Below are 16,200 nucleotides of genomic sequence, written 5' to 3' on the forward strand. Positions count from 1 at the left end.
ACCTTCCATGTGCCAAACCATCTTCACCATTGTAAGCACATTTCAACAAGTGACAAACTAGCGGGTAAAAATAAGCTGGAATGAGCCTTGCATGTGAGTCATATATGTGATCAGCGGAATTTCCGGCATTGCGCTGGTATTAAGAGTCAGCTTATAAACAGTGAGAGGTAATGAATGTAGTTGCCTGCCATTTGCCATTAGCCTGGCACATTGCCAATGGCTAATTTGAGTAAGCTTACTAATAAGAGCCATGAAAGCAAGCATAAAATTATGTGGCGGCGGAACGGAGAGCAGTAGCATGTTTTCATTCACATAGTAACATATATCGTCTAGTCAATCTATCAATCTCATGTAGCTCAATGGTTTAGCACATCATCAGGAGAATGCGAGGTTCCGAAATCAAATCCAGCATGGATTGATCTCAAAAATTCATGCTGGATTGAAATTCTGAATTTTGATAGCTAAAGCTGAACACACCAAATGACGGACTTAGAGATTTATATATTTATATTAAGATTCTTACCAACCTCCTTTTTAGGAAAGACTCATCTAGCACAGCCTGTTCTAATTGGTTCTTCAGCCTCCATACCTACTCTTATTAATAGGCAGTTGGGTTGTTCAGCCAAGCGTGAGAGATATGAGAGTACAGTAGATAGTACCACCACAGTACTACCGCGACCAGCTTTGTTTATTTCTTCCCTAATCATAGAGGAGAGAAATCTTATGAAGCATTAGCTATGCAATTATTCGTTCGGTGAGGCCGGATCGAGGGAAGCGCTGATGCCTAAATTAAAGGTGCAAGAGTAAGCACATCACCAACACAGTAAGTGTTGAAGCACTCGGACTGCTGAAAGGAATTATAGATCTTACATTGTTGAGATAGGAATAAGGAGTATGGAAGCTACTAAGAATCAACGGCAAATACTTACGGAGTTGATAACAACAGAGGAGAACTATGTCAGCGATATTCAGGATGTTTTGAGGGTAAGTGGTAGTGAAACAATTTGAGTAAGTGTCATAAAGGTAACAGTTATGTTTTAGGTACTTAAATTAATTTGTCTTGAGAGTCTCTTTCTAGATAGTGATAAATATGTATGTAACTGAAACACAAACTAAGCATTCTAGTCGTAATGTTCTTCTAGTTCTTCTGTTCTTCTAGTTTTTATATATAAGCAATAGTGAGTCTGTAAGCTATCTTAGACACACTTTGACTATATTTACATCCAAGTAACTAGCAATAGTGAGTCTGTAAGCTATCTTAGACACACTTTGACTATATTTACATCCAAGTAACTAGTATTACACATAACTGACAGTTTCTTGACAAAATCATATACTTCAAAGCAATGAGGTAACCCATGACCATTTGTATATGGAAAACTCAAAAAATAACCAACTAACGAATTCTAAGCTTTTCACTAAGGAAAACAATCATACATGTCCATGAGTCGCTATTAACTTTTAATGTAATTTTTAAGTGTTGCAGGCTGACATGCCTTAGCATGTTTACATGTCATAGGCTGACATGCCTTAGCATGTGTAAGTGTCGCAGGCTGACATGCCTTGGCTTGTTTGCTACTCCACGATTGTGAGATTATTTTGTACTATTTTTTTTGTGGCTACTAGAAAGCTGTTCTCTGGTCATGATTACAAATAATAATAATAATGTGCAAGGATGTCCATCACTTTAATCTTCTACTACAAAAAGTAGTCCGCTAATCGCATATGTTTTGGCGTATACAAGAAAAGCATACTAACTGCAACTTGTTGTCAAATAGCACATGCAGTGGTACCATGCTGTATAGTTGCTTCCTGGCAGTTTAGGGCACAACATTGAATAGCTTTTTTGTATGTCAACAAGTTAGCTTAAAGGCAACTTCAGTTAGCTTTTACGTTGCTGAGTTCTTATTCCAGAAGTTCAAACTACTTTTTCCATAAGTAAAAGGTGGGGATTAATAATTTAATTTAGTCAGCAACCCTTCAGATTTTTGAGAAAAGAGAGTGTCTTGACAAGATTTGACAAGTTTTGACAAGAGTGATTCACTGGATTAAATATCCTAATACCAAAACAGTGTGAGTTGGTAAACAGCATCAACAGCAAGTCAACAGCGAATCAACAGCAAATCAACAGCGAATCAACAGCAAATCAACAGTGAATCAAACATCAGTAGTTCTCCAATGAGTGTTTCATGGCTTATATTATCTGTACCAGACTAAAAAATGGCAAAAGGAAGACCTTCCTCAATTATTAGACTAACAGTATCTGTGATTTCAAAATGTTTAAAGGTCTGCTGATAGAGAACCTTGAAATCTACCTTGACTTGAAAATGCTACAATATGATGTATAGAATATTACCTCATTTATCATTTTCCTAATGTAATCAAGCCCTCCAAGACAGGTTCAAGTGGTTATTGGACCGGTGGCTGTATTGATTTGCACAATTGCTTTGTGTAACTGTTAACAGACCAATCATCGTGGCTCTTTAAGAATACTTTAAAGACTTCACGAGCGGCTTGGCATGAGTTTGGTTTTGTTGAGATGTTCCTGCATGCAGCCATTATGAGCCATTCTTAGCAACCATGTACATCGGTTTTATCAACCATGTATCAGTCTTATCAACCATGTATATCCGTCTTATCAACCATGTATATCCGTCTTATCAACTATGTACATATTAAAAGAAACAAATATATTCTGAAAAACCCAAAGCTTATACTAAAAAACAAGCTTTACACTAAGGAACACCTACTAAAACTGACACTGCTGCCTAATGGAGTATCTATTTTCATGACCAGGCGTATCAGAATAACACGGTTAGAGTTTCATCTATTCACAAAGCTACATATGTAGACACAACAGCTTTCTAACATATAAGTCACCTAAATGCTATCTGCCTCAGGCAAAAATAAAATGTGTTGTTAGAATATTGTTGCTGGTGTTTTGGTCAGGTATTTAATGATCTTTAGTGGCATAACAACAAGTTGTGCTATAGCCATCTCAGGACATAACAACAAGTTGTGCTATAGCCATCACAGGACATAACACCAAGTTGTGCTATAGCCATCTCAGGACATATTAACAAGTTGTGCTATAGCTATCTCAGGACATATTAACAAGTTGTGCTATAGCCATCTCAGGACATATTAACTTCCGAAAACCATTCCCATCTACATATGTTACTGAAAACGAAATCCCGCTATCAGATTTAAGACAGACAAAGGCGTGTTGGCTTGTTTTGTGATATACCCTACATGTATACAGTTTCACAATAGAGTTATGAGAAATAAAGCCAGTCAGGTCAGTCAAGTGGGATTAGGTATAACACCTTACCAATGGGACTCTTGAGGGAATGTTGCACCTACAAAGACAGCCATGGGTGAAACAATATCAGTCAGCATAAGAGGCCCAACCACGCATTAGTAAATAGATGAGAAGTCGTAAAAAATAAATTGTGACAGTCGCTCATTTTCTTCAAGTCAAACAGGAAGAACAGGAATTAAAACTGCTCAGACTAAAGTCTAACTTACAGAGCTTTGCCCTCCACCATAATCTAGAAACCTCTGTTTGTAATTACTAGCTTGCACTGTAGCTAATTGACTCTCAAGACATACTTTCATAATTAATTTAACAGCCTCAACAGTTAATTAGGTTTGGACCAGTGCTGCCGATGCTGCTGCCATTGGCTCATTGACCAGAAAAAGTAAGTGCCAGCCACTTTGATTCTCATTCTTTGGCTTGTTTATGAGTTGCTGTCCAGCCACATGTCTGCCATTGAAACAAGCAACCATATCTGTGACTAGCTGGGCTTCAGAATAGTTAGCTGGAGGATAGGCCACTACATCTGTGACTAGCTGGTGCTTCAGAATAGTTAGCTGGAGAATAGGCAACCACATCTGTGACTAGCTGGTGCTTCAGAATAGTTAGCTGGAGCGCAGGCAACCACATCTGTGACTAGCTGGTGCTTCAGAATAGTTAGCTGGAGCGCAGGCAACTACATCTGTGACTAGCTGGTGCTTCAGAATAGTTAGCTGGAGGATAGGCAACTACATCTGTGACTAGCTGGTGCTTCAGAATAGTTAGCTGGAGAATAGGCAACTACATCTGTGACTAGCTGGTGCTTCAGAATAGTTAGCTGGAGCACAGGCAACCACATCTGTGACTAGCTGGTGCTTCAGAATAGTTAGCTGGAAAATTGCATCTCATGCATTCATTTTCTACGAATATGTATGGGCAGTTTAACCAGCATGTACAGAATACATATCGCTGTCAAGGTTTGGCTACATACATTGATGAAGTGTGGCGTTTGTATAGCCAAAGCAGTGCAGATGCATCATTTTAAAATGAATGTGTGTGACTGGCTGAAGTGATTTATTATTGCAATCTGGGTTTGATTATATTCATTTTCAGTGCATCCTAGTTGCATCCATTTAGGTTCTTCAAAACTGTAAAACAGTTTTTAAGGACAATTTTTTGTCATCGAAGTTGAAGCATGGAATTTCCAATTTGGTGCCTTTCTACGCTTGCCTTGTAGCATTATTGTTTGTTATAGACACCTTTTCGAGCTACCGTAGTTATTATATAATAGACTGAGCGCTAACATACAAGAAGTACTTTTAGCCAGGCTAGCTTTATTTATTTTCAGATTCCAAGGGTGAGCGGTTACCCAATCAGATGTCCAGTATATAAGTTATGCGGTCAATGTCCATTACAGTAGTGTACCACACGCTTTCTCTTAAATTTCGGTTCAGAGTCACTGTGTCCAAATCTAAATATTCTGTTACATTTATTACAAGTTGCTACATAATAATTCTTAATACATGTAATTTCTATTTTATAATTTGCTTAAAACTGTTGAAATCTTTTGTCCGGCTGCAACTACTGTAAAAAAGTAACGTTTGGCCATTCATATGAATGGAAATTTCACTCTAGATTAAATACTGACAGTTCATTTTTTGGTAATTTGTATTTTTGGGTTAGAAAATATAACTGTTTAAAAAATACTGTAAACCTTTAACTGAATGCCACCTTTATTTGAACGCCACCTTTATTTGAACACCACCTCTATTTGACCACCACTAATTGAATGCTACATTGTCAATCTTTGATCTTTAGGAACCCATAATAGCATGAGATCAGTAAAAAGGTGTCCACAAAACAATACTATTAATGACCCAATTACATCAATAAAAATTAATTCTTTCGCCGTTTCTGTTCGTATGTAAGTCTGTTTTCTAACTCCAAAGTTTTTTCGGTTGTTTCGGTTGTTTCGTTAAATTCTTGAAAGCAATACCATAGAAACAACCAATAACTGTATCACGCTAACAGTAGTTTCTCATTTAACGCAGTCTTGATACTTCGACATATGTGAAAAATAGTTTACATTTACAATGGTATACGAGCGACTAGTTTTCGGCTAAAAGTTGTGCTCAGCACATATGTAGCTAAAAGTTTATCGTTATTTGTGCGAAATGCAACCCGTAAAAGTTTTGCTCTGTCAGACAAATTGCTTGAACGCTAATATTGACTAGTTCAGCAGTGCAGAAATGAGTTTGAGGTTAGAAGACCTTGTGAAATGTATTGGACAACCAGAATATAAAATCATTTTAAACAAAAGCAACAACTAGAACACAACTGGTCGCCCAAACGATGCAAGAATTTTTGTTTCAAAAACGTTAATTTTTTTTACATGTGTTATAAGTATCATTTGTTTATATAATTTGTTCTTGAATATATATATTTGTAGCATTTGATATATTATTATCATATAACTTATAAGTTGGCAGATTTATAGCATATTATTTAGTAGAATCTTTGCAGTTATATAAAGCCTAGGATCAATCGAGGCTCCTAACTCCTCTTCTATTGCACATAAAAAGCCAGTTTTGGCTTCAAACTGTAAAAACATATCAATGAGTACAATGAGCTTTTATTCAAAATTGTTAAATAAAGTTATACAATAAAAATATGCCTTCAAATTTAAAATTAAGTAAAAAATTGAAAGCTTTAACAAATATTAAGCTTTTAAAATACAAAGCTTTAACTGGTTACAATACCATTGCAGGTTAATGGCAAGGAATAGATATCAACTGGTAGAAATCTATGACAAGTTGGAGATAAGTTAGCAGATTTCTTGTATCTAAAAGGGTTAATGTCACTCCGCCCGAAGGGTAGTCAAAATTTAGGTGACATTTGCTTCACTCGTAACAGAATTAATATTCTCCTCCCAAAATTCTGACAAACTATTTGAAAAATACAACGCCTGCCTCTATTTGAATGCCACTTGCATTTGACTGCCACTATAGGGAAAGGTTTGAAAAATAATTCCCCATGGCGTTCAAATAGAGGCTTTACGATATATGATAAAAATCGCATCATTTTTAGACAAAACATTGATTTTACTTCACTATCAACTAAAGTAATTATACATCCTTATCCGATGTATCTTACTACAATCTTAATCTCTTGTTTTGTATATTTGTCTAAACATTTGCAACAACCTTGTCAAACATTTTCATCCCAACCTTAGTTAGCTTCGACTTGCTTCCTACAATTTAAACTATGAATCATTTAACATCATATATAACATATATATAACATCATATATAACATATATATAACATCATATATAACATACTAACATCATATAAAACATACTAACATCATATATAACATAATAACATCATATATAACATACTAACATCATATATAACATACTAACATCATATACAACATACTAACATCTTTTCACAATCTAATGAAAAACTGCTGCAGCATTTTCCACAAAAATGCTCCTAATTTAGATATGTTGCGACATTTGTTATAAAAAACGTTTACAGGTTGTTATAAAAAGACATTTACTAGGTTTCTACAGTGCACCAGTGCAGGTGTCTCAGTGCATTCTTTGTCTTGGCACACAGCGTGTGTTACAAAATCTATGAGTTCATCATGATCAAACAAGGATTGCATGCGGGTACAGGAACCTTTTAGAATGATTAGTACTGATGGGATGTCAGGCTATCAGAGTCGGAACTGGGTGATACACTGGATGATAATATGGCAAAACAATGTGTTACCAAGTATTTTTGATCTGTGTTTTTAAAATGTGTCAACACAATTAGAGTTTTAACCTTTCTCATAATTATGTCTTTTGCTTCTCACGAGTAACTGATCTATTATGACACTTGTTGGTCACAAACGACTAGTTTATTCACTAAATTCTTAAGGAAATTGTACGCCAGTATTAGTGTAATTTTATTTGTATGCTAAAGTGGGAGGAGATACTACTGTATGATATTACATTACATCGCACAAATTTCTTAAAAGCCAGACTTTCAGTTTTCCAGGTATTGTCATGTTGTATTCTTGTTGATTCCCATCTATATCATGTCGTACACCTCGTACACCTCGTACACCTCGTACACCTCGTACACCTCGTACACCTCGTACACCTCGTACACCTCGTACACCTCGTACACCTCGTACACCTCGTACACCTCGTACACCTCGTACACCTCGTACACCTCGTACACCTCGTACACCTCGTACACCTCGTACACCTCGTACACCTCGTACACCTCGTACACCTCGTACACCTCGTACACCTCGTACACCTCGTACACCTCGTACACCTCGTACACCTCGTACACCTCGTACACCTCGTACACCTCGTACACCTCGTACACCTCGTACACCTCGTACACCTCGTACACCTCGTACACCTCGTACACCTCGTACACCTCGTACACCTCGTACACCTCGTACACCTCGTACACCTCGTACACCTCGTACACCTCGTACACCTCGTACACCTCGTACACCTCGTACACCTCGTACACCTCGTACACCTCGTACACCTCGTACACCTCGTACACCTCGTACACCTCGTACACCTCGTACACCTCGTACACCTCGTACACCTCGTACACCTCGTACACCTCGTACACCTCGTACACCTCGTACACCTCGTACACCTCGTACACCTCGTACACCTCGTACACCTCGTACACCTCGTACACCTCGTACACCTCGTACACCTCGTACACCTCGTACACCTCGTACACCTCGTACACCTCGTACACCTCGTACACCTCGTACACCTCGTACACCTCGTACACCTCGTACACCTCGTACACCTCGTACACCTCGTACACCTCGTACACCTCGTACACCTCGTACACCTCGTACACCTCGTACACCTCGTACACCTCGTACACCTCGTACACCTCGTACACCTCGTACACCTCGTACACCTCGTACACCTCGTACACCTTACATCTGCTGAAGTTTTACTATGAGACTTAAGACTTGATCTTTAAAGCCTGGTTTCCATATGACAGCGCAATGATCGTGCGTGGCCCAGTGATCGTGCGCAATGCATTTCTTGGGCTGCGATGCAGTGTTTCCATAGCGCGCGTAGGCGCCATGCTTGCATTGGACAGGGTGGATAATTTCCTTACTTTTTCGTATGGGAGACCGATTTCTTCGGAAAACAGCTCTCTGTTGCGACCTTGCGCTGTCATATGAAAACCAGGCTTACTCTTTTGTACGGAAGACTGAATTCTTCGGAAAACAGCTCTGCGTTTGAGTTGTGGGATAGGTTGAAAAGGTCAAGCGGTGTATTGTGGGATGCATCATCACGCGCACCTGTCGCAAGGATCCATTTCGTCGGATCCTTGCGATCAGCATACGCACGTCGCCAGATCGTCGTGCGTTGACGTTTCCACATCACAGCCGGCCTACACACGACATCGTGCGCCTTGTTGCGCGCCTTGCGCTGTCATATGAAAACCAGGCTTAACAGCAACTTACCAATGTATGATTCACTTCTTTGTAGTTTTTGCTTTATATTATTATCAATTACAGATGTCTTGCACATTTCATCCTAGTCTGAGTATACAGATCTCCTGACACATTTCATCTTAGCCTGAGTATACAAATCTCCTGACACATTTCATCTTAGCCTGAGTATACAGATCTCCTGACACATTTAATCTTAGCCTGAGTATACAAATCTCCTGACACATTTCATCTTAGCCTGAGTATACAGATCTCCTGACACATTTCATCTTAGTCTGAGTATACAAATCTCCTGACACATTTCATCTTAGCCCGAGTATACAGATCTCCTGACACATTTAATCTTAGCCTGAGTATACAAATCTCCTGACACATTTCATCTTAGCCTGAGTATACAAATCTCCTGACACATTTCATCTTAGCCCGAGTATACAGATCTCCTGACACATTTCATCTTAGTCTGAGTATACAGATCTCCTGGCACATTTCATCTTAGCCCGAGTATACAGATCTCCTGACACATTTCATCTTAGTCTGAGTATACAGATCTCCTGGCACATTTCATCTTAGCCCGAGTATACAAATCTCCTGACACATTTCATCTTAGCCTGAGTATACAAATCTCCTGACACATTTCATCTTAGCCCGAGTATACAGATCTCCTGACACATTTCATCTTAGTCTGAGTATACAGATCTCCTGACACATTTCATCTTAGCCTGAGTATACAGATCTTCTGGCACATTTCATCTTAGCCTGAGTATACAGATCTCCTGGCACATTTAATCTTAGCCTGAGTATACAGATCTCCTGACACATTTCATCTTAGCCTGAGTATACAGATCTCCTGACACATTTCATCTTAGCCTGAGTATACAGATCTCCTGACACATTTCATCTTAGCCTAAGTATACAGATCTCCTGACACATTTCATCTTAGCCTGAGTATACAGATCTCCTGACACATTTCATCTTAGTCTGAGTATACAGATCTCCTGACACATTTAATCTTAGCCTGAGTATACAGATCTCCTGACACATTTCATCTTAGCCTGAGTATACAAATCTCCTGACACATTTCATCTTAGCCCGAGTATACAGATCTCCTGACACATTTCATCTTAGCCTGAGTATACAGATCTCCTGACACATTTCATCTTAGCCCGAGTATACAAATCTCCTGACACATTTCATCTTAGCCCGAGTATACAGATCTCCTGGCACATTTCATCCTAGTCTGAGTATACAGATCTCCTGGCACATTTCATCTTAGCCTGAGTATACAGATCTCCTGACACATTTCATCTTAGCCTGAGTATACAAATCTCCTGACACATTTCATCTTAGCCTGAGTATACAGATCTCCTGACACATTTCATCTTAGCCTGAGTATACAGATCTCCTGACACATTTCATCTTAGCCCGAGTATACAAATCTCCTGACACATTTCATCTTAGCCCGAGTATACAGATCTCCTGACACATTTCATCTTAGCCTGAGTATACAGATCTCCTGACACATTTCATCTTAGCCTGAGTATACAGATCTCCTGGCACATTTCATCTTAGCCCGAGTATACAGATCTCCTGACATATTTCATCTTAGCCTGAGTATACAGATCTTCAACATTTCATCTTAGCCTGAGTATACAGATCTCCTGACACATTTCATCTTAGCCCGAGTATACAAATCTCCTGACACATTTCATCTTAGCCCGAGTATACAAATCTCCTGACACATTTCATCTTAGTCTGAGTATACAAATCTCCTGACACATTTCATCTTAGCCTGAGTATACAGATCTCCTGACACATTTCATCGTGGCCCGAGTATACAAATCTCCTGACACATTTCATCTTAGCCCGAGTATACAGATCTCCTGACACATTTCATCTTAGCCTGAGTATACAGATCTCCTGACACATTTCATCCTAGTCTGAGTATACAGATCTCCTGACACATTTCATCTTAGCCTGAGTATACAGATCTCCTGACACATTTCATCTTAGCCCGAGTATACAAATCTCCTGACACATTTCATCTTAGCCCGAGTATACAAATCTCCTGACACATTTCATCTTAGCCTGAGTATACAAATCTCCTGACACATTTCATCTTAGCCTGAGTATACAGATCTTCAACATTTCATCTTAGCCTGAGTATACAGATCTCCTGACACATTTCATCTTAGTCTGAGTATACAAATCTCCTGGCACATTTCATCCTAGTCTGAGTATACAGATCTCCTGACACATTTAATCTTAGCCTGAGTATACAGATCTCCTGACACATTTCATCTTAGCCTGAGTATACAAATCTCCTGACACATTTCATCTTAGCCTGAGTATACAGATCTCCTGGCACATTTCATCTTAGCCCGAGTATACAAATCTCCTGACACATTTCATCTTAGCCTGAGTATACAGATCTCCTGACACATTTCATCTTAGCCTGAGTATACAAATCTCCTGACACATTTCATCTTAGCCTGAGTATACAGATCTTCTGACACATTTAATCTTAGCCTGAGTATACAAATCTCCTGGCACATTTCATCTTAGCCTGAGTATACAAATCTCCTGACACATTTCATCTTAGCCTGAGTATACAGATCTCCTGACACATTTCATCCTAGTCTGAGTATACAGATCTCCTGACACATTTCATCTTAGCCTGAGTATACAGATCTCCTGACACATTTCATCTTAGCCCGAGTATACAAATCTCCTGACACATTTCATCTTAGCCCGAGTATACAAATCTCCTGACACATTTCATCTTAGCCTGAGTATACAGATCTCCTGACACATTTCATCTTAGCCTGAGTATACAAATCTCCTGACACATTTCATCTTAGCCTGAGTATACAGATCTTCAACATTTCATCTTAGCCTGAGTATACAAATCTCCTGACACATTTCATCTTAGCCTGAGTATACAGATCTTCAACATTTCATCTTAGCCTGAGTATACAAATCTCCTGACACATTTCATCTTAGCCTGAGTATACAGATCTCCTGACACATTTCATCTTAGTCTGAGTATACAAATCTCCTGGCACATTTCATCTTAGCCTGAGTATACAGATCTCCTGACACATTTCATCTTAGCCCGAGTATACAAATCTCCTGACACATTTCATCTTAGCCTGAGTATACAAATCTCCTGACACATTTCATCTTAGCCTGAGTATACAGATCTCCTGACACATTTCATCTTAGCCTGAGTATACAGATCTCCTGACACATTTCATCCTAGTCTGAGTATACAGATCTCCTGACACATTTCATCTTAGCCTGAGTATACAAATCTCCTGACACATTTCATCTTAGCCCGAGTATACAGATCTCCTGACACATTTCATCTTAGCCTGAGTATACAGATCTCCTGACACATTTCATCCTAGTCTGAGTATACAGATCTCCTGACACATTTCATCTTAGCCTGAGTATACAAATCTCCTGACACATTTCATCTTAGCCTGAGTATACAGATCTCCTGACACATTTCATCCTAGTCTGAGTATACAGATCTCCTGGCACATTTCATCTTAGCCTGAGTATACAAATCTCCTGACACATTTCATCTTAGCCTGAGTATACAAATCTTCAACATTTCATCTTAGCCCGAGTATACAGATCTCCTGACACATTTCATCTTAGCCTGAGTATACAGATCTCCTGACACATTTAATCTTAGCCTGAGTATACAAATCTCCTGACACATTTCATCTTAGCCTGAGTATACAGATCTTCTGACACATTTAATCTTAGTCTGAGTATACAGATCTCCTGACACATTTCATCTTAGCCCGAGTATACAAATCTCCTGGCACATTTCATCTTAGCCTGAGTATACAAATCTCCTGGCACATTTCATCTTAGCCTGAGTATACAAATCTCCTGACACATTTCATCTTAGCCTGAGTATACAGATCTCCTGACACATTTCATCTTAGCCTGAGTATACAGATCTCCTGGCACATTTCATCTTAGCCTGAGTATACAGATCTCCTGACACATTTCATCTTAGCCTGAGTATACAAATCTCCTGGCACATTTCATCTTAGCCTGAGTATACAGATCTCCTGGCACATTTCATCTTAGTCTGAGTATACAAATCTCCTGACACATTTCATCTTAGCCTGAGTATACAAATCTCCTGACACATTTCATCTTAGCCCGAGTATACAGATCTCCTGACACATTTCATCTTAGCCTGAGTATACAGATCTCCTGACACATTTCATCTTAGTCTGAGTATACAGATCTCCTGACACATTTAATCTTAGCCTGAGTATACAAATCTTCAACATTTCATCTTAGCCTGAGTATACAGATCTCCTGGCACATTTCATCTTAGCCTGAGTATACAGATCTTCTGACACATTTCATCCTAGTCTGAGTATACAAATCTCCTGACACATTTCATCTTAGCCTGAGTATACAGATCTCCTGACACATTTCATCTTAGCCTGAGTATACAGATCTCCTGGCACATTTCATCTTAGTCTGAGTATACAGATCTCCTGACACATTTAATCTTAGCCTGAGTATACAAATCTTCAACATTTCATCTTAGCCTGAGTATACAGATCTCCTGACACATTTCATCTTAGCCTGAGTATACAGATCTTCTGACACATTTCATCCTAGTCTGAGTATACAAATCTCCTGACACATTTCATCTTAGCCTGAGTATACAGATCTCCTGACACATTTCATCTTAGCCTGAGTATACAGATCTCCTGGCACATTTCATCTTAGCCCGAGTATACAAATCTCCTGACACATTTCATCTTAGCCCGAGTATACAAATCTCCTGGCACATTTCATCCTAGTCTGAGTATACAGATCTCCTGACACATTTCATCTTAGCCTGAGTATACAGATCTTCAACATTTCATCTTAGCCTGAGTATACAGATCTCCTGACACATTTCATCTTAGCCCGAGTATACAAATCTCCTGGCACATTTCATCTTAGCCTGAGTATACAGATCTCCTGACACATTTCATCTTAGCCCGAGTATACAAATCTCCTGACACATTTCATCTTAGCCCGTCTATACAGATCTCCTGACACATTTCATCTTAGCCCGAGTATACAGATCTCCTGACACATTTCATCTTAGCCCGAGTATACAGATCTCCTGGCACATTTCATCTTAGCCTGAGTATACAGATCTCCTGACACATTTAATCTTAGTCTGAGTATACAGATCTCCTGGCACATTTAATCTTAGCCTGAGTATACAGATCTCCTGACACATTTCATCTTAGTCTGAGTATACAGATCTCCTGGCACATTTAATCTTAGCCTGAGTATACAGATCTCCTGACACATTTCATCTTAGCCTAAGTATACAGATCTCCTGACACATTTCATCTTAGCCTGAGTATACAAATCTTCAACATTTCATCTTAGCCTGAGTATACAGATCTCCTGGCACATTTCATCTTAGCCTGAGTATACAGATCTCCTGACATATTTCATCTTAGCCTGAGTATACAGATCTCCTGACACATTTCATCTTAGTCTGAGTATACAGATCTCCTGACACATTTCATCTTAGCCTGAGTATACAGATCTTCTGACACATTTAATCTTAGCCTGAGTATACAAATCTCCTGACACATTTCATCTTAGCCTGAGTATACAGATCTCCTGGCACATTTCATCTTAGCCTGAGTATACAGATCTCCTGACACATTTAATCTTAGCCTGAGTATACAAATCTCCTGACACATTTCATCTTAGCCTGAGTATACAGATCTCCTGGCACATTTCATCTTAGCCTGAGTATACAGATCTCCTGACACATTTCATCTTAGCCTAAGTATACAGATCTCCTGGCACATTTCATCTTAGCCTGAGTATACAGATCTCCTGACACATTTCATCCTAGTCTGAGTATACAGATCTCCTGGCACATTTCATCTTAGCCTGAGTATACAGATCTCCTGACACATTTCATCTTAGCCCGAGTATACAGATCTCCTGACACATTTCATCTTAGCCTGAGTATACAGATCTCCTGACACATTTCATCTTAGTCTGAGTATACAAATCTCCTGACACATTTCATCTTAGCCTGAGTATACAGATCTCCTGGCACATTTCATCCTAGTCTGAGTATACAGATCTCCTGGCACATTTCATCTTAGCCTGAGTATACAGATCTCCTGACACATTTCATCTTAGCCCGAGTATACAGATCTCCTGACACATTTCATCTTAGCCTGAGTATACAGATCTCCTGACACATTTCATCTTAGTCTGAGTATACAAATCTCCTGACACATTTCATCTTAGCCCGAGTATACAGATCTCCTGACACATTTAATCTTAGCCTGAGTATACAAATCTCCTGACACATTTCATCTTAGCCTGAGTATACAAATCTCCTGACACATTTCATCTTAGCCCGAGTATACAGATCTCCTGACACATTTCATCTTAGTCTGAGTATACAGATCTCCTGGCACATTTCATCTTAGCCCGAGTATACAGATCTCCTGACACATTTCATCTTAGTCTGAGTATACAGATCTCCTGGCACATTTCATCTTAGCCCGAGTATACAAATCTCCTGACACATTTCATCTTAGCCTGAGTATACAAATCTCCTGACACATTTCATCTTAGCCCGAGTATACAGATCTCCTGACACATTTCATCTTAGTCTGAGTATACAGATCTCCTGACACATTTCATCTTAGCCTGAGTATACAGATCTTCTGGCACATTTCATCTTAGCCTGAGTATACAGATCTCCTGGCACATTTAATCTTAGCCTGAGTATACAGATCTCCTGACACATTTCATCTTAGCCTAAGTATACAGATCTCCTGACACATTTCATCTTAGCCTGAGTATACAAATCTTCAACATTTCATCTTAGCCTGAGTATACAGATCTCCTGGCACATTTCATCTTAGCCTGAGTATACAGATCTCCTGACACATTTCATCTTAGCCTGAGTATACAGTTCTCCTGACACATTTCATCTTAGTCTGAGTATACAGATCTCCTGACACATTTCATCTTAGCCTGAGTATACAGATCTCCTGACACATTTCATCTTAGCCCGAGTATACAGATCTCCTGACACATTTAATCTTAGCCTGAGTATACAGATCTCCTGACACATTTCATCTTAGTCTGAGTATACAGATCTCCTGACACATTTCATCTTAGCCTGAGTATACAGATCTCCTGACACATTTCATCTTAGTCTGAGTATACAGATCTCCTGACACATTTCATCCTAGTCTGAGTATACAGATCTCCTGACACATTTCATCTTAGCCTGAGTATACAGATCTTCTGACACATTTCATCTTAGCCCGAGTATACAGATCTTCTGACACATTTGTGACTGTTTAGCTTTTTCCTATTGT

General features: G+C 39.1%; 1 protein-coding gene across 1 annotated transcript in view; it reads left to right on the top strand.

Moving 5' to 3' along the window:
- Nucleotides 1–696: 696 nt before the first annotated feature.
- Nucleotides 697–16,200, top strand: part of LOC137399855 (pleckstrin homology domain-containing family G member 1-like) — a 49,780-nt gene continuing 34,276 nt past the window's right edge. Inside the window, exon 1 of the mRNA XM_068086096.1 lies at nucleotides 697–984. Coding sequence (XP_067942197.1) covers nucleotides 895–984 — 90 coding nt within the window. The 5' untranslated portion in view covers nucleotides 697–894. The remainder of the gene's footprint in view (nucleotides 985–16,200) is intronic.

This window comes from Watersipora subatra, chromosome 7 (genome assembly GCF_963576615.1).
Source record: "Watersipora subatra chromosome 7, tzWatSuba1.1, whole genome shotgun sequence".
NCBI lineage: Eukaryota > Metazoa > Bryozoa > Gymnolaemata > Cheilostomatida > Watersiporidae > Watersipora > Watersipora subatra.